The sequence below is a fragment of the Girardinichthys multiradiatus genome, chromosome 6 (genome assembly GCF_021462225.1).
Source record: "Girardinichthys multiradiatus isolate DD_20200921_A chromosome 6, DD_fGirMul_XY1, whole genome shotgun sequence".
NCBI classification, from domain to species: domain Eukaryota; kingdom Metazoa; phylum Chordata; class Actinopteri; order Cyprinodontiformes; family Goodeidae; genus Girardinichthys; species Girardinichthys multiradiatus.
Genome location: NC_061799.1, coordinates 17,341,624 through 17,363,451, shown reverse-complemented (window position 1 = coordinate 17,363,451; position 21,828 = coordinate 17,341,624). Strand labels below are relative to the sequence as shown.

General features: G+C 39.8%; 2 protein-coding genes across 3 annotated transcripts; one reads left to right on the top strand and one right to left on the bottom strand.

Moving 5' to 3' along the window:
• The first annotated feature begins 42 nt into the window (after positions 1–42).
• Positions 43–6,377, top strand: LOC124870014 (E3 ubiquitin-protein ligase MARCHF2-like). 2 transcript variants are annotated; one of them, XM_047368369.1, is made up of 6 exons: positions 43–349; positions 1,805–1,862; positions 2,305–2,607; positions 2,711–2,906; positions 3,201–3,410; positions 5,055–6,377. In XM_047368369.1, exons 3-6 carry the CDS (start codon positions 2,423–2,425, stop codon positions 5,208–5,210), a joined length of 747 nt encoding a protein of 248 aa, XP_047224325.1. In that variant the 5' UTR covers positions 43–349; positions 1,805–1,862; positions 2,305–2,422; the 3' UTR covers positions 5,211–6,377. The 2 variants fall into 2 exon arrangements, with proteins under 2 accessions (XP_047224325.1, XP_047224327.1); XM_047368371.1 differs by lacking the exon at positions 1,805–1,862.
• Positions 6,378–7,737: 1,360 nt separating this feature from the next.
• On the bottom strand, positions 7,738–18,535 carry LOC124870015 (ras-related protein Rab-11B). The gene is made up of 5 exons (XM_047368372.1): positions 18,309–18,535; positions 15,655–15,850; positions 12,901–13,094; positions 12,724–12,804; positions 7,738–8,417 (listed from the first exon to the last, which is right to left on the bottom strand). Exons 1-5 carry the CDS (start codon positions 18,346–18,348, stop codon positions 8,272–8,274), a joined length of 657 nt encoding a protein of 218 aa, XP_047224328.1. The 5' UTR covers positions 18,349–18,535; the 3' UTR covers positions 7,738–8,271.
• Positions 18,536–21,828: the final 3,293 nt, after the last annotated feature.

The window sequence follows — 21,828 nt, the reverse complement described above, 5'->3', positions numbered from 1 at the left end:
TGATTTACCATAATCATCATTCCGACATCACAGATGACAGTGAATGTAGCACGGTGGTCACATGACGGGCGCACAGCTGAGGGATGCCGAGGCTTGCCCGTTGCTAACCAGCTAGCCCTGTTAGCTGTATCTAGCGATTCTGGCAGAAACGGGCGGATTTTATTCCGCATTTCCTAACCAAATCCTACCGAGTGACCCATACTACCCGTCATGGGGAGGATACAGCACGTAGGGTCGTCGTCTGTATCCCCTCGTATTGCCAGCTTTTGCTCAGGCTTCAGTGTCATAAATCGTAGCTAGGGCTGTCCAGTTAGCTCAAGGCCAAGCGAAGAAAAAGGCAGGCCGTCGGGTGAGTACACTTACAATAAAGTCATATTGTCCTCCTTAGTAACATACATTTTTTGACGAAATATATTTGCCCCAGTTATTAAGAGCTACCTAACTACAGCATCTAGTGGTATCGTTTTTAAACACACACAATCTTATCGGTTTATTACACACCAAAGCTACTATCAGCTGAGCATAATTAATGCTGGGTGTGTTATTTATAACAGCCAGTCATGTAATAAAGCCTCAAAATGTAGATACGAATCGTTCTGGTTTATTTTTCTTGACTTTTAGTGTGTTGATAAAGGTTTGGTTTTAAGTATGTCGCATTGATTTACAGTAAAACCTGCAACCTTGGTTAGTTCAGCATTAAGTACAGTCGTTTGTTTACGCGTTCAAGTCTTAAAGCTGGTTATGAAAATGGTGTTAACAACCAGGAGGTTATCTTAGCAAAACTACAGTTTTGCAGTTTGTTTCTGACACGACCGCCTAAACCCACCCCCAGTTGTCCTCAGGGTCTACCTTAAAAACAAACACTGTCAAGCATTCCTTATGTGGATGCAAGCATTGGTCGGCTTTGAAGCCAGATGGCTCGTAATAACCCTCTTGGATCCTTGGGACAGTTTGTGTCGTTTTTTGTTTTTTTTTTAATGCAAGTTAAGCTTTTTATGTGCTTTGACTCCCATTCACATGCACAGTGATTTCTATTCATTTAAAAAAATAATAATTACTTCAATAACCTGGCACTAATAGTAAAACAAAAATGATCAGAATGCATGTTGGCGCAAGGTGTTTAACAATTCAGACGTACATGACCATTTGCTTTGTATGGTGAGGATTGAAGTTAATACTGGCATTTATAAAAATAAAAAATAAAAAGAATATATTGATACATTATGATTCTATGGGGCCCTTTAAAAGGCTGTGTCCACAGGTGAAACACAAAATAAAGGGACCCTCCCCCAGACTTGGGTATCTAAATTTTACCAAGTATATGCTAATAGATAACATTGTGCAGGGAAATTTAATGAAAACCTATAAAATTTTACTGCTCTACTTCAGTAATACATTTTTATTGCAGTTTTTCTTTTTTAACAGCGGCAGTTTTTCCTATTATTTTCAGACCTTGAACTATTAACTGATTCATGTTTTTCTGTGGTCAGTATATAGTTGTGTAAAGAAAAGTGTTTCTCAATAACGTTGGGCTTTTGTGTGAAATTTTTATTTAGTACTTAAAACAGCAACAATAATGACACAAATTTGACAGCTTAAAACCATTTCTGTAACATTGTTATGTGTGTATTATCTATGTTTTGGTGGTTGGTGTCCTGCATTTTCCCTGTAGATAATTTGTGCAAGGAAACCATACAGTTTAAATGAACTCCACCAATCCTGATCGGAAAAGTGGTCTAATATCAAGCCAAGACTATGCTAGGAACGTGCTGATGGCTGCAAAACTCTTGTGATTTCTCTGCAGATTTCTGGCTCGATTAACCAAAAATTTGTGGCGTGTGTATGAATTTAAACCTGTACAGGTAAGCCAGAAGTTATTCACACCCCTGGCAGATTTGGATTTAATTTTTTATTTTTATTTTACCAGCATATTTTCCTACCGGACACAAACTTCTTAGTTGAATGAAAATCATTTTCAACTTAAATCAGCCAGGGATATGAATCATTATAGGCTTTTTTAAAATTTAGATCCTCTGTGGATTAGAGAACATTCACATTAAATTCAAACCTAATTACATGATTGTTGTTTTTAAAAATGATTCAAGTTGTAAAATTATTCCTTCCTTGAATAATAGCTCCACTGCATTATTCAAAACCTAAAATCAATGACATTGTTACTAATAAGTGTATGCAAACAACTGAGCAGGAGGAGCCTTTCATGAGTCAGTCTTGATCTTCATATTTTTTTATAAAATGTGGCACATGCTTTTTATGTTGTTAATGTCCTGGGAATTTACCCTGTAGGCGGATCAGAGAAGATTGGAGCATCGAATCTTTCATATCTACTTTGGGATCAGTTCTTCGTTTGAAGACACCGCTCGCCTCTGCCAGTATTTTCATCACTTCCAACCCCAGATGAACCATGTCTTCGTCAGGGTGCTGCCAGCTCCCCGGCTCCCTTTGCGATTATTCTGGGAACACTGAGACTGATGCCTCTAAGGATTCAGAAGAGTCGGATTCTACTACACAGGCCCAGTACGTTGCCAAGGTTACGGCTAAAGATGGCCGTCCACTCTCCACTGTTGTCAAAGCGGTGAGCTTGCAGAGGTATGTATAAAGCTTACATGTGGCTTCAGAGTGTATCGTGTAAAATATGGCTCACATAATTTTTTTTATTTCTCCTCCGATGCTGACCTGTGTCGGTCCTCAGTGACGTGGGGATGTGTCGGATTTGTCATGAGGGAGCTGGAGGGGAGACTCTGCTCTCACCCTGCGACTGCACTGGCACTCTGGGAAAAGTGCACAAGAGCTGCCTGGAAAAGTGGCTGTCATCCTCTAACACCAGCTACTGTGAGCTTTGTCACACAGAGTTCACCATTGAACGGAGACCACAACCACTGACACAGGTAGGAGGTGCTTTAATGCAGTGATAGACAGGCTTGATATCTTTTTTGTTTGTATACAAGAAAGTGGTCTCATTGGTTTTTTGACATTGTAGTAATTGGTTGTCACACTGAGATGGTTTGCTCATAGTATTATTTATTGATAAAACATATTTATAAAGTGAGATTACCCAGACATCTTTGCCACAGCTCTTCCTTTAGATTTCTAATTTATTCTTTCAGAACTGACTAAACTGATGTTATCTACAGCTATCTGAGAATTACACCTCTTCATGACCTCTTCATTTCACTGTTCAGTGGCTGAAGGACCCCGGCCCTCGCAGTGAGAAGCGCACATTGCTGTGTGACATGGCCTGCTTCCTTCTCATCACGCCCCTGGCAGCTATCTCCGGGTGGCTGTGTCTCAGGGGAGCCCAGGATCATCTGCAGCTGAAAAGCAGACTCGAGGCCGTTGGGCTTATTGCCCTAACCATCGCCCTCTTCACCATCTACATCCTCTGGACTCTGGTAATTATAGCGTTACTAAATTAATCTTTTGTACCTTGCAAAATTATTCAATCCCCTTTAACTTTTTCATGTTTTGTCACTTTATATTGACAAACTTCATTGAATTTTATGTGATAGAGCAACATACAGTAGCTCAGAATTGGGAGGTACAAGGGAAATGATGCGTGGTGTTCATCATATTTTATGTTAAAAGTGAGATATGGATTTGTATTTTACTCCCCCGAGTCAGTACTTTGTAGAGCCACATTCTTTTGGGGTGTGTCTCTAACCAGGTTTGCTCTATTGAAATTTTTGCCCATCCTTCTTTGCTAAATGGCTTAATCTCAGAGGGGTGAAAGCAACTGTGTACAGCAATTTTCAAGTTTTGCCACAGATTGTTAATTGGATTTAGTTCTGGACTTTTATCGGGCCGTTTCTAATGTGCAAGTACTTCGATCTAAACTATTGTATGGTAACTCTGGCTGTATGTTTAGGGTATGTGTTGTACTGGACTGTTTACATAGTCTTTTGCAGCCTCTAAAAAGTTGTCCTTGAGGAATGTTCTGTATTTTGCTCGGTCCATCTGCCGATCCACTCTGACAAGCACTCCTGTCTATGCTGAAGAAAACCTTCCCCACAGCATGATGCTGCCACCACTATGTTTGAGATTGGGGATGGTGTGTTCAAGGTGTTGTGCAGTGTTACTTTTCTGCCACATACAGTGTTTTACAGTTTTAATCTCATCTGGCCAGAGCACCTTCTTCCATGTGTTTGCATGGCTTTTTGCTGACTTTAATGAGGACTTATTATGATTTTATATTAACAGTGGCTTTCGTCTTGCCACTCTTCCAACAACACCAGCGTTGTGTATTGCATGACTAGTAGTTATCCTGTCAGCAGATATTCCAGTCTGAGCTGTGGGTGTCTGCTGTTTCTGTAAAGTTACCCTGGGCCTTTTAGCTGCTTCTCCGATTAATGCTATTTTTTTTCTAACCTAACCCTGCTGTTAAATTCTCCATCTTTATCCATGAGTCATCTGCCTCTGAGATTTAATTACACACGGGTGACCTGCATTTACTAACTAGGTATCAGAGTGAAGGGGTTTATATACACGTTAGTACAACGCTTTAGATTTTCATTTGTAAAAAATAACTTCACAATGATTTGCTGCCTGGTCTTTCACATAAAACCCCAATAGGATACATTGAAGTTTGTGACGCAGTAGAAATAGTTTTTCAGTTTTCTTTTTAGTCCGCTCTAAAACATGATTAGGGGAGGATAGAGGGACTTTATGTGCAAGATGTTATTCGTTGCGCAGACATTTGACTGAATGCTTGTGAGAATTTGCATGCCTGAACAGAAACGCAGATCGTGAGCCAAAATTCTCCTTAACATTCTTGTAAACAACCCTCTAACAGGGTAACAGGGTGTTTTTTTGTTTTTTTTAAAAGGCTGTATTGTGATTTTATAAAAGCAAACAAGAGGAACAGTGCAAAGCCTACTTAAGAATTCACGTTGTAAATAGAGCCTTTCCCTTTTTCAGACTGCAAATGCTCCCGTGCTACATCCATTGGTCTATGTCTCAAATGTCTTTTGGTCAGTTTTATTGACAACTATTTTCCTCTCCTGTTTGTCGAACCCTTCTTCTTTTTCACCCAACCTCAGGTGTCGTTTCGGTATCACTGTCAGTTGTACTCAGAGTGGAGGAGGACCAATCAGAAAGTTCGCCTGCTCATGCCTGACATGAAGGGGGCGCACACCACCCAGCGTTCGGTGCCGACCAAGTCGACCAAGAAAATGACTGACGAGACCATCGTATGAGTGCAGAGCGTTGGCGTGGGGAAAAATGCAAATCAAGCTCACACAAGCACTCTCTAAAAACAAGATTAATCCTAGTAATACTGAACTTTTGCACTTCATATGGACGATCCTGGAGGGAAAGAGCTGCTTTCTCCTCATGAGTTATTTGTTAAACGCTTGATTTAAAAAAAAACAACAAAACAAAAAAAAACAAAAAACAAAGAACGCTATTGGTTAACCACAAAAGGGGATATTGAAGGAACTCATTTCAGAGTCATATTAGATAAAAACTGTGTATTAACCAGCGCTGGGTTGTGGAGGAACTGACACAGAGAATGAACTAACCAGCCTGACTTTTTATGTCGGTGGCAGAAACGTATAAAATACTAAGACACAAGCTAATTTAGCAGGATATAACTGATTCAGCATGCTACTACAGTATAATAAGAGACATATTCACTACCTATTATTCCCCTATAATGCCCCCGCACAATGCATTTAGCTGGTTTTGAACCGTGGACGAACAGTAATTCTGCAAAAGGATAGGAATCTAAGTGAAGAAGATTGTCTAGCTGTGAATACTCATATTTTTTTTTGTTTGTTTGACAAGTAGGGGACTAGTGTCGCCTCTACCACTGTCCCTATTTGATTTTTCAGGTGAAGTTTTACATTGCTTTCTCTGGAGGAAATATTAAATCATGTTCCTCCTTGGTCAGTAAACGGAAGCACTTTGCATCGGTCACATATGTCAAGAGGGGATACTGGGAATTGTAATACGTGAAATAACACTAACTCGACCCATGAAAAAGTATTGAAGTGTTTACAATTTAATTGGATGATGTATCTTTTATTGTCATAAAAGTGCATTAGAAAATAGTCTCACTCCACATGTAAATGCATCACTCATGAGCTGAGCTGCCGAGCAATGATCCATGGCAACGTCTTAAAAACCACAAGAGATGCAGTTTCAAAAATAAGTGAAACAGTGTTCAGATAAGCGAGATTGAAGGCGTGGGGGAAAAAATTGAGACACGTGGTTCAAGACCAGGTTGGTGCTCAGCCGAAGAGAAATGTGCTTTGACATGTCAATCAATGTATACTAAAAGTATTTTGTGTTACTATAGTCTTCCTGCTTTATCCCCCTGGAAAGTTGGGTTATTGTGCAATAAAACATGAAGAACTCCTGGACATTGTGTGAAGTGGGATTTGCTTACTTCTTTTAGATGCATAACCTTTGGACATATCCAGAATGAAGACAGTTGTGGCACCACTGGTAAAGATGTTTAATAGGCTTAAAACAATATAATCTTTTGTTGCAGCAGCTTAAAAAAAGAAAATCAAAATTTTAAGAACATTTATTAAATGAGGGGAAAAATCTCATTGAGAAATTGTAATGGTGGCATAGTATTTGGCACCCCTAAAATTCCCTTTTAAAATAAAATTAATGAAATATTTATTTTTTTGGTTTTGTAGGAATGTCCCTGGGGTATGAATATAATATACGGTACAGGTCCATTGCAGTTTGCTACTTTCCACGAGCCTTGAGATGAGAACACGTATTTATAGTCCCATCATGCACAGTCAACAGGATAGTAAGGGAGGTTTAAAAAAACCAGCAAAGAGTGACATCTAGGGGTCATTGAGCCTTTTAGGCGCCAACTACAAGTCCACTGGCGTTTTGGGGGTGATGCCAAAAAACCTTTTTCTTTCCTACGGTCACAAACATGCGGAATTAGCTAAACTCAACTGGGATCAGATTAAACAAAGATTTCTGCAAAAAACATGGATGAGCCTGGTGTGAAACATAGAATAAATATGTGGAGATGCCCGTCCTTCCCACTGTTGGGTGCGGTGGAGGATCTGTGATGCTTGTTAAAGTGCTTGGTCATTATGAACGCTGAAAAACTAGATTATTAATAAAAATCTACCAGACTTTACCAGTCAACTGAAAATTGGTCATCATCTAGAGTTATAATACAAAACATGAATCTGTACAGAAGTGCTTCACCAAACACATCACAACGTAGAATTTGTTCCCCACTGAATATGTCCTCATAGATTAACGTTTAGACTTGCCTGTATTTGTACAAGTGTGCAATTATGCAACTGCAATGAAAGATTACTTTGTGGCCTTTTACACTTTTGTTTACAGGGGTGCCAAAAAATTGGTCTGTGTCTGTACCTCGTGATCAGCCTATGTGGGAGTTTAAGGAGGAAAGTTTTCATTTCTCTGCTGCAGAAGCTTTCTTGTCTAATATTTTGTGCAATGTTACTATACATAGCTGTTGTTCAGAATACAAAACAAATACTACAGTAAAAGTAAAGAATCACATTCTCTAAAGGGACAAGGTGATGCTCTGAAAAATAAACCAACATTACTTTACTTTAAATTCAATGAACGTGTAATGAAACTATGTGAATGAGACAGACACTGTTTTAAATCCTACTAGGAATTGCCTCTTTTTTATTCAGCAGCAGTCTAGCCTATAACCTAATCCTAAAAGCTATGATGCATGTACTGCTTCTTTTAAAAAAGGACACTGCAAAGTAATATTGTAAAATTTATTTCCATGGCATTAATATAATGTGCGTGAGCAGACAAGCTATCAAAACAAAACGAACTGAAAAAAATATATTTTACACAAAGCAAAATAAGCGTCAGCAGCGTCACAACCACTTTTGAGATGATGACTGAAGGAGAAAGGCCCAAAGACAGGACTGCTGATCCCAGTGAAACTGGCAGGGTTTTAAACCCAGGCCTTCAGTTTGGGAGAATAACAGTCTACCAAAGAGACGTCTAGGCATACAAGGTCTCAGACAAGGCTAATCTGCTACGCTATCATGTTAACTACCTGGTAGCTGCTCAGGGTGTACCCTCAGTCCTGTTTTTGTGCCAGAATTTTCTGACCATACCTGGGTCTGATTGCTACTTGAAATCAAACTCATGTTGTGGTCTAATGGAACCGACTTCACTGACATGCACGTTCTGACTTGTTGCACCCAGTGTAATTAAAAGCGCGTCAGCACAAGTGGATTTCAGGTAATAATCGGCCCAGGTGAGGCAGGACAGTTTTCCAGGGGCTTACAGGTTTTGACAGCACTGCAGCTTGCTCCCCCTCTGGCCATCCGTGGTCGGAGGAACGCTGATGTCCACCACGTTGTTTCCTGGGGACTCATCATGGGCAGATCGCTCAGCAATCTGTTTCTGCGATACAATCCGGTAGATTTCTGATTTGAATAGAAAAACATAGTCATTGTTTTAGATGAATAATCAGGCTCTGTTTACACCTTTCAGGATTACCTTTTCTAACCACAGGATACCTAAAATACAACATAGCCAAACTGTAAAGGGATATTAGCTCAGTAAGAGGAAGTTACACATGCAGCCTAAAAGTCAATTTCCTACAGCGAATGAAACACTGAACTAATGAATCATCCAGTGAAAAACATTTTGACCAGCTGATCTGTTATATCAATGTGTAAGTGTGCTGGGTGCTGAAAAAAACAGCATTCCAAGTGCTATAGTGGCTGGACTTTAAGTGGTACCCTCAGGTGAAGACACTGTATATCTGAATATGCAGTGGTATAAAACACTATTTACCCCCTAAATGATTTCTTCTTCTTTTTTTGTTCATTCTCACATATCAGATCTTCAAACAAATTTTAATATCAGATCTGATAAGCTAAGTATGTACAAAAAAGCTGTTTCCAAACGATTATTTCATTTATTTGGATTTGAGCTACCCTTGGCAGCAACAACTGCCATCAAGGATTTGTAACTACTGGCAATGAGTCTTTTACATTGCTGTGGAGGAATTGTGGCCCACTCATCTTTGCACAGTTGTTTTAGGCTACAGCCTCTGAACTGTATTTAAGTCCAGACTTTGACTTGGCCTCTCCCAAACCTTTTTTTCAGCCCTCCAGAGGTGGATTTGCTTGTGTCATTTGAATCATTGTCCTGCTGCAGAACCCACGTCTGCTTGAATTTAAGGCCATAAACTGATGGTCAGACATTCTCTTTTAGGATTTCCGGGCAGACTATGGCAAGCCGCTCAGACCCTGAACAAGCTTGCAGCCCCTGGCCATCACACTATCACCACCATGTTTGAATGTTGCTATAATCTTCTTTTTCTAGAATGCATCGTTAAGTTTTATGTTGCCTGTAGTGGCACTTTCCAAAATGCTTTGTCTTGTCAGTCCACAAAATATTTTCTATGAACTACTTAGCATCATAAGGATCTTTTTAAGCAAATATGATGCAGTAGCTTTGTGACTTTTTCATTTCCAAGCTGATAATGTCAATGCATTGGTATGTTATCTGTTCTTGAATGCCTTTAGATCAGGTGGATGATAAGTTGTTTTTGAGATCTTTTGGCCTACTTCATTTTGTCAGTTAGGTTCTGTTTAAGTGATTTATTGATTCTATAGATCTGGCAGTTATCACGCTTCAGTGTTGTTGATGCAATTGCACAAAAAAGTGGTTAATCACAGTTATTTCATGTTTTAACAAGGGGCAAATATGTTTTTTCACAGTGGGCCTGGTTGGTTTGGTCGCTTTTTCCCTTAATAAATAAAACCGCATTTTGTATTTGCCCAGCTTATCCTTTTCTGGTATTAAAAGTAGTTTGATGATCTGAAACTTTTAAGTGTGTCATAAAAGGCAAAAACAAGAAATCTGTAAGGGTGCAATTACTTTTTCACATCATTGCAAGAAATGGTGGTTATTCTGTGCAGTGCAAAGGTATTCTTACCCCTTGGACTTTTTCACACTACAACCACAAACTTCAATGTATTTTATTGGAATTTTATGTTACGACCAACACCAAAGTACTGAATAATTGTGAAGTGGAAAAAAAAAGATAAATTGGTTTCAATCTTTTTATAAATAAAAATCTGAAAAGTTTGCCGTGCATTAAGATCCAGCTGTTTTTACTCTGAAGCCCTTCAATAAAATCAACCTGTGTTTAATTTAATCCCATGTTTAATATAAATACAGTTTTTTCTGCGAAGGCTTCAGAGCTTTGTTTAAATCACAATGACGACAAACATACTAAACCTAAAATCAACCACTGGTCTTAAATTACAATCTAACCAATCCTGCTGACATTCTACTGTGTGTCATAATTGACTTTTAATATATTTTTTTGGCTGTAACATCAAAAAAATCCAGGTGATGAGAAACTAGAGATAAAACATGTATGAAATACAAGAGTCTATTATTAAAGTCCAACCATGACATGAGAAAAACTTTTATATTGGCAATGTAAAAGGTGTTCAAGTTAAAGGTGACTGAAATATTCAGTCAGACTTTTATAACAATACAATTTGAGTTCAAAACAATAACTATAGAATTCAGTCAGAACACATTAAGCTTTTATGATGTTAAATCCTTTTAAGATACAGGGAAATCATTCTAAGCCAATAATGTGCATCTGCAAAATATTAGCTCATTGTCATACAACCATTTAGTTTTTATGGATCAGAGTTGTTTTGTCTTGATTTACTTAAACAAAGGTTACTGGAGCAATGTGTGGAAAATATGTCTGTGCAGGAACGCTGACTGACTTCAGAGCTGATGCTTTAATGTCCACAGAGAGGATTATAAGAAAAAGGAACAATAAACAGAACAGGGTTTCATTGTGAAAGCTGTTTAATTAGCTTAATGTTTCTAAAGTTGTCTTTAACTGCAAGTCCATGTGTTCTGATAAGAGCTTTGAGACCAAATACAGGTCCTTCTCAAAATATTAGCATATTGTGATAAAGTTCATTATTTTCCATAATGTAATGATGAAAATTTAACATTCATATATTTTAGATTCATTGCACACTAACTGACATATTTCAGGTCTTTTATTGTCTTAATACGGATGATTTTGGCATACAGCTCATGAAAACCCAAAATTCCTATCTCACAAAATTAGCATATTTCATCCGACCAATAAAAGAAAAGTGTTTTTAATACAAAAAAGGTCAACCTTCAAATAATCATGTACAGTTATGCACTCAATACTTGGTCGGGAATCCTTTTGCAGAAATGACTGCTTCAATGCGGCGTGGCATGGAGGCAATCAGCCTGTGGCACTGCTGAGGTCTTATGGAGGCCCAGGATGCTTCGATAGCGGCCTTTAGCTCATCCAGAGTGTTGGGTCTTGAGTCTCTCAACGTTCTCTTCACAATATCCCACAGATTCTCTATGGGGTTCAGGTCAGGAGAGTTGGCAGGCCAATTGAGCACAGTGATACCATGGTCAGTAAACCATTTACCAGTGGTTTTGACACTGTGAGCAGGTGCCAGGTCGTGCTGAAAAATGAAATCTTCATCTCCATAAAGCTTTTCAGCAGATGGAAGCATGAAGTGCTCCAAAATCTCCTGATAGCTAGCTGCATTGACCCTGCCCTTGATAAAACACAGTGGACCAACACCAGCAGCTGACACGGCACCCCAGACCATCACTGACTGTGGGTACTTGACACTGGACTTCTGGCATTTTGGCATTTCCTTCTCCCCAGTTTTCCTCCAGACTCTGGCACCTTGATTTCCGAATGACATGCAGAATTTGCTTTCATCCGAAAAAAGTACTTTGGACCACTGAGCAACAGTCCAGTGCTGCTTCTCTGTAGCCCAGGTCAGGCGCTTCTGCCGCTGTTTCTGGTTCAAAAGTGGCTTGACCTGGGGAATGTGGCACCTGTAGCCCATTTCCTGCACACGCCTGTGCACGGTGGCTCTGGATGTTTCTACTCCAGACTCAGTCCACTGCTTCCGCAGGTCCCCCAAGGTCTGGAATCGGCCCTTCTCCACAATCTTCCTCAGGGTCCGGTCACCTCTTCTCGTTGTGCAGCGTTTTCTGCCACACTTTTTCCTTCCCACAGACTTCCCACTGTGGTGCCTTGATACAGCACTCTGGGAACAGCCTATTCGTTCAGAAATGTCTTTCTGTGTCTTACCCTCTTGCTTGAGGGTGTCAATAGTGGCCTTCTGGACAGCAGTCAGGTCGGCAGTCTTACCCATGATTGGGGTTTTGAGTGATGAACCAGGCTGGGAGTTTTAAAGGCCTCAGGAATCTTTTGCAGGTGTTTAGAGTTAACTCGTTGATTCAGATTAGGTTCATAGCTCGTTTAGAGACCCTTTTAATGATATGCTAATTTTGTGAGATAGGAATTTTGGGTTTTCATGAGCTGTATGCCAAAATCATCCGTATTAAGACAATAAAAGACCTGAAATATTTCAGTTAGTGTGCAATGAATCTAAAATATATGAATGTTAAATTTTCATCATAACATTATGGAAAATAATGAACTTTATCACAATATGCTAATATTTTGAGAAGGACCTGTAGCTGCTGCCGTCTCTTTAGGACAGAAGGAGTCAGAGAGGAAACCATACTTGTTAATGTAAATCCATACTCTTTTAGGAGCTGAAAAAAAATTCCTAAACTCTTTGAACTTCAGATAGATCCACTGGTAAAATCTAGCTGTGTATCGCTTCCTTTCTTCTTTTTACCTTAATGTTTCTATTGTAGTGTCTGATAACATACCTGTAAGAATATTCTTGAAGGCTTCTTCAACGTTTGTTGAGTCCAAGGCTGAGGTTTCTATGAATGACAGATTGTTCTTCTCTGCAGGTTCAGAAACAAACACATAAAGTTTTACTACTTTAACCAACTAGTCAAATAAGTTGTTTTTTCCTCTCACAGCGAGCTCGGTTTAGTTACCTGCAAAGGCCCGCGCTTCATCTGTGGGCACGGCCCTGAGGTGGCGCAGGTCGCTTTTGTTGCCGACCAGCATGATGACGATGTTGTTGTCGGCGTGGTCTCTCAGTTCCTTGAGCCAGCGCTCCACATTCTCATAGGTCAGGTGTTTTGCTATGTCGTACACTAGGAGTGCCCCCACAGCTCCTCTGTAGTATCTGTAACATAATCAAGGACAGACAGACAGAGCAAATTAACATGATGGGCCTCAGATCCCCTAATCTCTTAGAGCTTTGCTAAAAATTTTATGATTGGACGTGTTTTTAAGCTCACTGCTTGCATATTTTCACAGTAAGATTACTATTCTACTTTCTCCTATAACAGAACGCTCTGGAGATGTAGAGTTTATGATTTGATCTGTTTGATTTGAAAAATATGTTTGAATGTCTTAATGTCAGTTAAAAAAACATAAGTTGGCACACATCATGATGATGTAACATAACAGGAAATCCTTGAAAAATATTTAGTTCATACCAAATTTTAAATGAGATTAAAATTTCAGAAGAAAAACAAGAGACATAAATCACTGAAACAATCTTTCTTCACTGTAAACTGAGCCAGAAAGCAGAAGTGGAGGGCACCTTACATTTATATAGCAGCATTTGTGTAAACTATTAATCTCCTGTTAGAACCTAATACATCCGTTGCTTATATACATTTAGGGAAAATTTTCTTCTGACTCTTCTTTTCAATGTTGCTTTATTTCATTGAGATTTCATTGAGACTTGAGGACTTTTGCTGACAAAAGTGCCCAAGTCATTTGCCTACATTATCATCGGTCCACCACTGTTGGTATGAGAAGTTTGTGCTTATATGCCGAATATTGTTACACCAAATCTGGTGCTGTGGATTATGGAATGTAAAATGTTTTGTTCCAGGATTGACATGTCCCTCTTTCTTCCTATCAACTCTGATTGGCATCCATGTTCCTGCTGAAAAACGTGTACCCAACAGCACCATGTTGTATATTAGGATGGGGTTGTAAGAATACTTTTTCAAAGAACTGTACAAGGGTTGGACAATGAAACTGAAACACCTGTCATTTTAGTGTGGGAGGTTTCATGGCTAAATTGGACCAGCCTGGTAGCCAGTCTTCATTGATTGCACATTGCACCAGTAAGAGCAGAGTGTGAAGGTTCAATTAGCAGGGTAACAGCACAGTTTTGCTCAAAATATTGAAATGCACACAACATTATGGGTGACATACCAGAGTTCAAAAGAGGACAAATTGTTGGTGCACGTCTTGCTGGCGCATCTGTGACCAAGACAGCAAGTCTTTGTAATGTATCAAGAGCCACGGTATCCAGGGTAATGTCAGCATACCACCAAGAAGGACGAACCACATCCAACAGGATTAACTGTGGACGCAAGAGGAAGCTGTCTGAAAGGGATGTTCGGGTGCTAACCCAGATTGTATCCAAAAAACATAAAACCACGGCTGCCCAAATCACGGCAGAATTAAATGTGCACCTCAACTCTCCTGTTTCCACCAGAACTGTCCGTCGGGAGCTCCACAGGGTCAATATACACGGCCGGGCTGCTATAGCCAAACCTTTGGTCACTCATGCCAATGCCAAACGTCGGTTTCAATGGTGCAAGGAGCGCAAATCTTGGGCTGTGGACAATGTGAAACATGTATTGTTCTCTGATGAGTCCACCTTTACTGTTTTTCCCACATCCAGGAGAGTTACGGTGTGGAGAAGCCCCAAAGAAGAGTACCACCCAGACTGTTGCATGACCAGAGTGAAGCATGGGGGTGGATCAGTGATGGTTTGGGCTGCCATATCATGGCATTCCCTTGGCCCAATACTTGTGCTAGATGGGCGCGTCACTGCCAAGGACTACCGAACCATTCTTGAGGACCATGTGCATCCAATGGTTCAAAAATTGTATCCTGAAGGCGGTGCCGTGTATCAGGATGACAATGCACCAATACACACAGCAAGACTGGTGAAAGATTGGTTTGATGAACATGAAAGTGAAGTTGAACATCTCCCATGGCCTGCACAGTCACCAGATCTAAATAGTATTGAGCCACTTTGGGGTGTTTTGGAGGAGCGAGTCAGGAAACGTTTTCCTCCACCAGTATCACGTAGTGACCTGGCCACTATCCTGCAAGAAGAATGGCTTAAAATCCCTCTGACCACTGTGCAGGACTTATATATGTCATTCCCAAGACCAATTGATGCTGTATTGGCTGCAAAAGGAGGCCGTACACCATACTAATAAATTATTGTGGTCTAAAACCAGGTGTTTCCGTTTCATTGTCCAACCCCTGTAGGTATTTAAGGTGTGACATCAGGGTTGGATTGATGAAATGTCTCTGATTCTGCATCATATACCTACTGTAAAATGATGGTCTTGCTGTTGTTTGATTTGTAACACTTCCCAGACTGATGTATAGCAACAACAGCTTCTCTAAAATCATTGTTGGTGTTGTTCCTCCTTGGTTATTGTGCTAACACAGATGAATGCTGCCAGCTGAACTTGCAAACTGACATAAAATCTCCTTTTGCAGAAGTGCACATACTTCTGCAGTTGTTTGGTGCAGGTGGATGCAGCTTTTAAAGCATTGCGTCTGCACCATTTCAGTTTGTTAAATGATTCTGTCCTCAGAGTAGTATGCCTGTGGTGAATGCCCTGGTGAAATATTACCCCTCTACTGCAGAGGTCACACGACTGGAAAATTTTAGCAACACAGCACAGGGACAGACTTACGCCGAAGTAATGGCTCTGTATCGTTCCTGTCCTGCTGTATCCCAGATCTGAGCCTTTATTGTCTTGCTGTCCACCTGGATGCTGCGTGTGGCGAACTCCACCCCAATGGTACTCTTGCTCTCGAGGTTGAACTCGTTTCGTGTAAATCTAGAGAGCAGGTTGCTCTTTCCAACACCTGAGTCTCCAATTAATACAACTATGGAGAAAAAAGAAAGAGCAGATGAGGGGTGTGGGTTGTACTGTGTTAAATCATACAAAATGAGCTCTTTTACACAAAGGAGTTGGTTAAAATGTGTAAACACCAAAGACACTTCAAACACAAAGACAAAACACTCAGGATTAAATGCTGCCGTAACTTTGAATGCAGATTTTGATCTGGCTTGATTTTTATTCAGTAGAAATAAATTAATCCTAAATTCTGAGACACTAAAGGTATAAGGTAAAGTGATAAGAGTAACTAAAATTAGCCTGTGACATTCCATATGATATAGAATTTAGTGTCTTTTTCACATGTTGCGACCACAGACTTGAATGTAGTTTGGTGGGATGTTATGTGATAGATCGAGACACAGTAGAGGTATCCTTTCATTTCACTTAGAAATTGTGAAGTTTCTGAAAGTTGTGGCATACATTTTTTTTCAATACCCCTAAATAAATTCCAGGGCACCATTTTCCTCCCGAGATCACCTAGTTAGTAAGCACAGTCCAACCCTTTGTCTATCAAGAGGTCTTGTAGTGATCAATAATCAACAACCAACATGACATCCAAGAAACACAGCAGCTGGATCAAGGGGTAAAACTGTAGAGATGTTTAAAGCAAGGATGTTTATAAAATATTATCTCAAGCTTTGCACATTTCACAAGGGCAAGGGTCCATTCTATTATTTGAAAATATAAAGAGCACAACTACAAACCTACCCAGACATGACCACCCACCTAAACTGACCCCCAGCAGCTTGGCTAGGGGAGCATTAAGTAGAGAAGCAGCCAAGAGACCCATAGCAACCCGTATCAACTCTGGATGAGCTGCATAGATCCACTGCTCAGGAGGGAGAATCTGTACATAGGACACCGAATAGTTGTACACTCCACAAACCTGGCCTTAATAGAAGAGGCAAGAAGAAAGCCATTGTTGAAATAAAGTCATTAGAACTACTGTTTGCCGAGCGCCATGTAGGGGACACATCAGACATGTGGAAGAAGGTGCTCTGGTTAGATCAGCCCGAAATTGAAAACTTTGGTCTACTTGTAGAACGCTAAGTGAGGCAAAAAATACTAACACTGCGTGCCACCATGAGTGGCAGCTTCATGCTGTGGGATGCTTTTTCTAGGTGGGACAGGGAAGCTGGTCAGAGTTGCTGTAAAGATGGATAGTAAGACATAAAAATGCTCTCCATCCAATCTGACTTGAGATGTATGCAAAGCTGGTAGAGACATACCCCAAAAGACCTGCTGCAGGTGGTAAATTGCTCAGGTAGGCTAAATACCAATGCAGGAAACACATCTCAGACTTTTATGTATGATACAACATAAGGTTAAATCCTACCTATCAATTTTCATCTGCTACTCAGGTATACACTACATAGTGTTGGTCTATCACATGAAATCCCAGTAGAATACAGTTAAGTTTCTATGTGTAATGTGACCAAATGTGATGGTGGTATGAAGACAAGATCCCCTGTGAACATCCCGGAAAAAATGACTGTAATTCATTAAAAGACTCTGCTGTCCACCTACTGTCCTAAACTGCTGCAGACTAATGAGTGTGTCTGATTAAGCTGATGGTTCACATACAGTAACAGCAGCCTTTTTGTTGTCCTTACTTCCTCAACAAAAGGAAACGTAGCCCAACTTTGTTCTCCCCATGGACATCGGCCAGTTCAGGACTGCAGGAAGCTGATAACACGCTTCATCAAACCCTGAATCGACAGTTTCAGGCCGCCTTGCCCTTCCTGTTTCGGACGGGTATAAGCTCGGGCAGGGAGAGAAAACACAAGGAGGGAGGGAGGGAGACTTTTCGCCTCCGGCAGATGCTCTATTCATCCCACAGAGGATACTTTGTTACATCTAAATGGTGTTTCTGGTTTATACAAGCCCGGGATGTTAATGTGCCACAGTTGCTGATTACAGGATCAAAGAGGCCATTCTGGACCCAAAACGAGGTGGACCTGGGTCTGGTACCGCTTCAGGCTCGGTGACACCCTTTCAGGCCTAATGATAGTCAGAATTACAGAAATAAAACAGAAGGAAGTTTTGCACTCATGCATCTGCAGTGAGTCCTCCTCATGTGGGAATAAATGTTATTGATCAGCAAAGGCCAACAGGCCTAAATAAATCTGAACGGGGGAATAAAGGAGAAGGCATCCAGTGTTACTAAATAAACAAGAAAACTGTCCTGATCTATGGGGTGATAAATGTTTATTTTTTAAAAGCTTTAGCGCGGATCTGGTTGCGCAATAAACCAATAATTATAGCTACAGGCGTTGTAATGTTACAGCGTTGTGTTGTAATAACACCAACTGTCTATAATCAGGGCTCCTCGACGACAATAGAAAAAAAAATCACAATCATCTATCTGTAAAACGCCTCTTTGTCTGGTGTGTAAAGATGGAATGCAGGCATCTTTTTCTGCCTTCTTATTTATTTTCTTTTACCTTTGAACAAGAAATCGTATTCGTCGTCTCGGTTCCCCATTCTAGACGAGGCCGCTCCAGCGCTTGTCTCCGGAAGATGATGAGTGGAAGATGAGGGTGTGGATGGTCGCTATATGACAGAAAAATAAGGTAAAGATTTTTGCTCAGACTCTGCGCCAGTGTCGGCTGTCAAGGCGAGAGCTGGTCGCAGAAAAAGAAAGAGCTCCCAACTCTGCAGAGGGAGGGGTCTTTGTAGTTCACATTCCTTCCTCAGGGAGGCGCTCCACACCGGCATGCCACCAGATACCTGTCACTCATCTGGTTCCTCAGTCAAAAGACGTCATTTATTTATAACAAGGACCGATAGAACAGGGTTATTTGAGATCCTGATGTTTACACGGGGATAATTTATTATAAAATTTGCAAATAATTAAGATTATGACTTCTGTAATCAGATAGCTTTTCAATTAAAAGTTGGAGTTCAGGCATGGAGCCCTTTGGTATTTAGTAAATGCCTTGCTATGGAGCTGAAAACTCAGCGACTGCTGCCACTAACTCTGGCTGCTGGTCTTTTGCAGTCAGTCGAGAGTTTCTAAACACTTGCCTCCTCAGGAATCTCGTCCGTCTCTCACGCTGGATGGCATTAAATTGGCCCCTGGTGATGAAGGAAGAACCTTGGTGACATCTTTGACCAGATCATGTCATTTAAATCCCATATTAAACAGGTTTCTAAGACTTGCTTCTTTTATCTCTGCAATATTGTCCTATCCCAGAGTGAAACTACTCCATGAATTTGTTACTTCACGACTGGGCTGTTATAGTTATTTACTTGTAAGAAGTCTAAAAAATTCAGTTAAAAGCCTTCACCTTAATCAAAACACTGCAGCAAGAGTTGCAAAAGAATTGACAGGAGAGATCATCTTTCCCTAATTTCAACTTCTTTTTATTATTTCCCTAATAAATTCAGAATAGAATTTAAAATTCTCCTTCGTACATATAAAGCTCTTAATAATAAAGCTCCATCATAGTTCAGAGATCTGATTGCTCCAACATAGCACTCACTCAGACTGCAGGTTTGCTGGTAGTGCCTAGAGTTTCAGAAGGAATAGGAACAGATCTTTTAGTTATCAGGCTCCTCTCCTGTGTAAATCGGGCATCCTGTCTACTTTTAGACAGACTTAAAGCTCTCCTATTTGATAAAGCTTTAAATTAGAGTGGCTTAGGTTATCCTGAGCCATCTCTTCAGTTATGTTACTATAGGCATAGGCTGCTGGAGGACATATTGACCACCTTTCCTCTCTCTGCTTCTTTCTCCTACTACTCTCCAATTATGCATATTCTGCTATTGTTGCTGCAATTCTTTTTATGTTCTCTGTGTTTTCTCTTGATAGAAGCTACAAAAGGTGCATCACTTTCCTGGATGGGAAGGATATTGTTGCCTGTGACTTCTTATCCTCTCTCTATAGATAACATATCTTTCTGTGCTTAATAGTTTCCTACTCAGACAAAGCATTTGAAGGAGCTATTACTGGTTCTACTGGAGGTTCCTTCCTTTAAAAAAGAATTTTCCTTTCCACTGTTGCCACATGCTCGTTCAAGAGGAGGGATTGCTATAAAGTCATATTCGTTGCAATTGGCTGGATTTCCTTAGATAGAAAACATTTCACCAATTGGCATAATAAACTAAGCTTGACTCCATTGTTTTATAATGAGGATTGGATTGAAAGGTATGTAATTAACTTAAAATCTGTCTAATTGGCTATTAAGATGTTTCTTGTGAATTACCACCATATCAACAAACTGAATTGAACTGAATAGAACTGGAAGTCATTGATGGCTTCCAGCTGGGCGTGGCAAACTTGCTAACTATGCTTCCAACTGTATCTCTAGGAAGATATTTTTGTATGATTTTCCTTGTAGATCTCTGAACCTTCTCTGAATTATTTACACAACTTTCTTGACTTTGCAAAATTTCTAGCTTGCAATAAAACATTGTCAGCAGTCCAGGTATTTAAAGTGTTATTTCTCAAGCACACCTGATGCTACTAGTAAAGCTCTTTATCGGTTGGTTCAGGTGTGCCTGAGACCACAAGTAATTTACACTTGTGTGCTCTTATAAAAATTTCTATTCAGGACCTTGAACAATTTTAAGACTGTAGTAGATATTGAAAGTAGGATTTAGTTCTGAATGTGTAATTTTAGTCTATATAAATAATTTTCAATGAGGGCTTAGGTGCAGCTGCATAAATACAGCCCTCAGACATTATTTTGGACATTTTTTTGATTTGGTCATCTTTTATCTCGCTATCTAGACACCATTATTGTAAGAAAGTCTTCTCTTTGACAAACTGGAATTCAATTAAACACTGTGGAACATTAGTTGTACTCCCCTCCTATAGTCAATAAGGACAAAAATATAATCTGTTTAAAATTACCAAATGTTCATCCATCCATCCATTTGTCTTCTGCTTATGCAAGATCAGGTCACGGTGGCATCCCTTTCTCCAGCGAGGTCCTCCAGTGCATGCCAAATGTTCAGCAATATTTAAAATGTGTAACTATTTAAATGCCAGTTTGATTAATCGATGTAACTGCTGTTATTTATGAAAAACACACATCTTGCTTTTAACAGTACTAAAGTCACCAGACAGCCAAACTACACTGCACTGTTTTGACTTGGCCAAGCCGATTGTTTTTGTTTTCTCCATCAGTGGCCCCTGCATAAAGATAAGGGGATCTTTTTTTACACTTTATTGACTGGATCTTTTGCTGTGTAGTGCTACATACACTATTGGAAAATCAAGTGATATTGATATTGTTAAATATTTATTAGAAAATATCAACTGGGATAAATCCACTTTTTGCTTACTCCTCTGTTTCTTATTTGATGTTATGATGCTGTTATCTTTGGTGCTATCATCTATATCTGGTGTGGGCATCTAATGCTTTTGAGAACAAATGTTTTCTATGTTTTTTTTTTTCTTAAAAATATCACCATATAATCAAAATAACAAATAACAATATCTGAAAGTTTTGAGCAGGACTGAAGCTGATGAAAAGATTTAACCCAATAAAACAGGACATAAATATGAATCTGTAGTTTTTAGAATAAGCATTTCTCTCCCTAATGACTAAAGAGGGTGGTAAATTGTAAGGCTGATGATACACAAAAACAAATTAATTAAATTGAATATTTTGGTTAATCCTCGGCATATCTGAAATGGAGGTAAAAACAATTAATCTGTCCCTTAATATCTGTCATTTAAAACAACATGTTCGCACCATTTAATCTAATTGTATAGTGTGTTATTCTTACTTCTGAATAGGTTTTATTATCATGGCCATTCTGTCTCTGTACGCCTCTAAACGGAGCCTAGCAGCCTGTTTAACATTGTGGTGTATTTTGTTCAGAATAGCCCTAACACTGCGTCATAGTAGCTGGTGGGGATAGTGATGCTACGCAGATTTTAAAACAGCATGTCTTTTAATTTCAGGTTGGATTATCCTTAATCTTGGACCTCTACTTGGCCCCGCCCTCTGT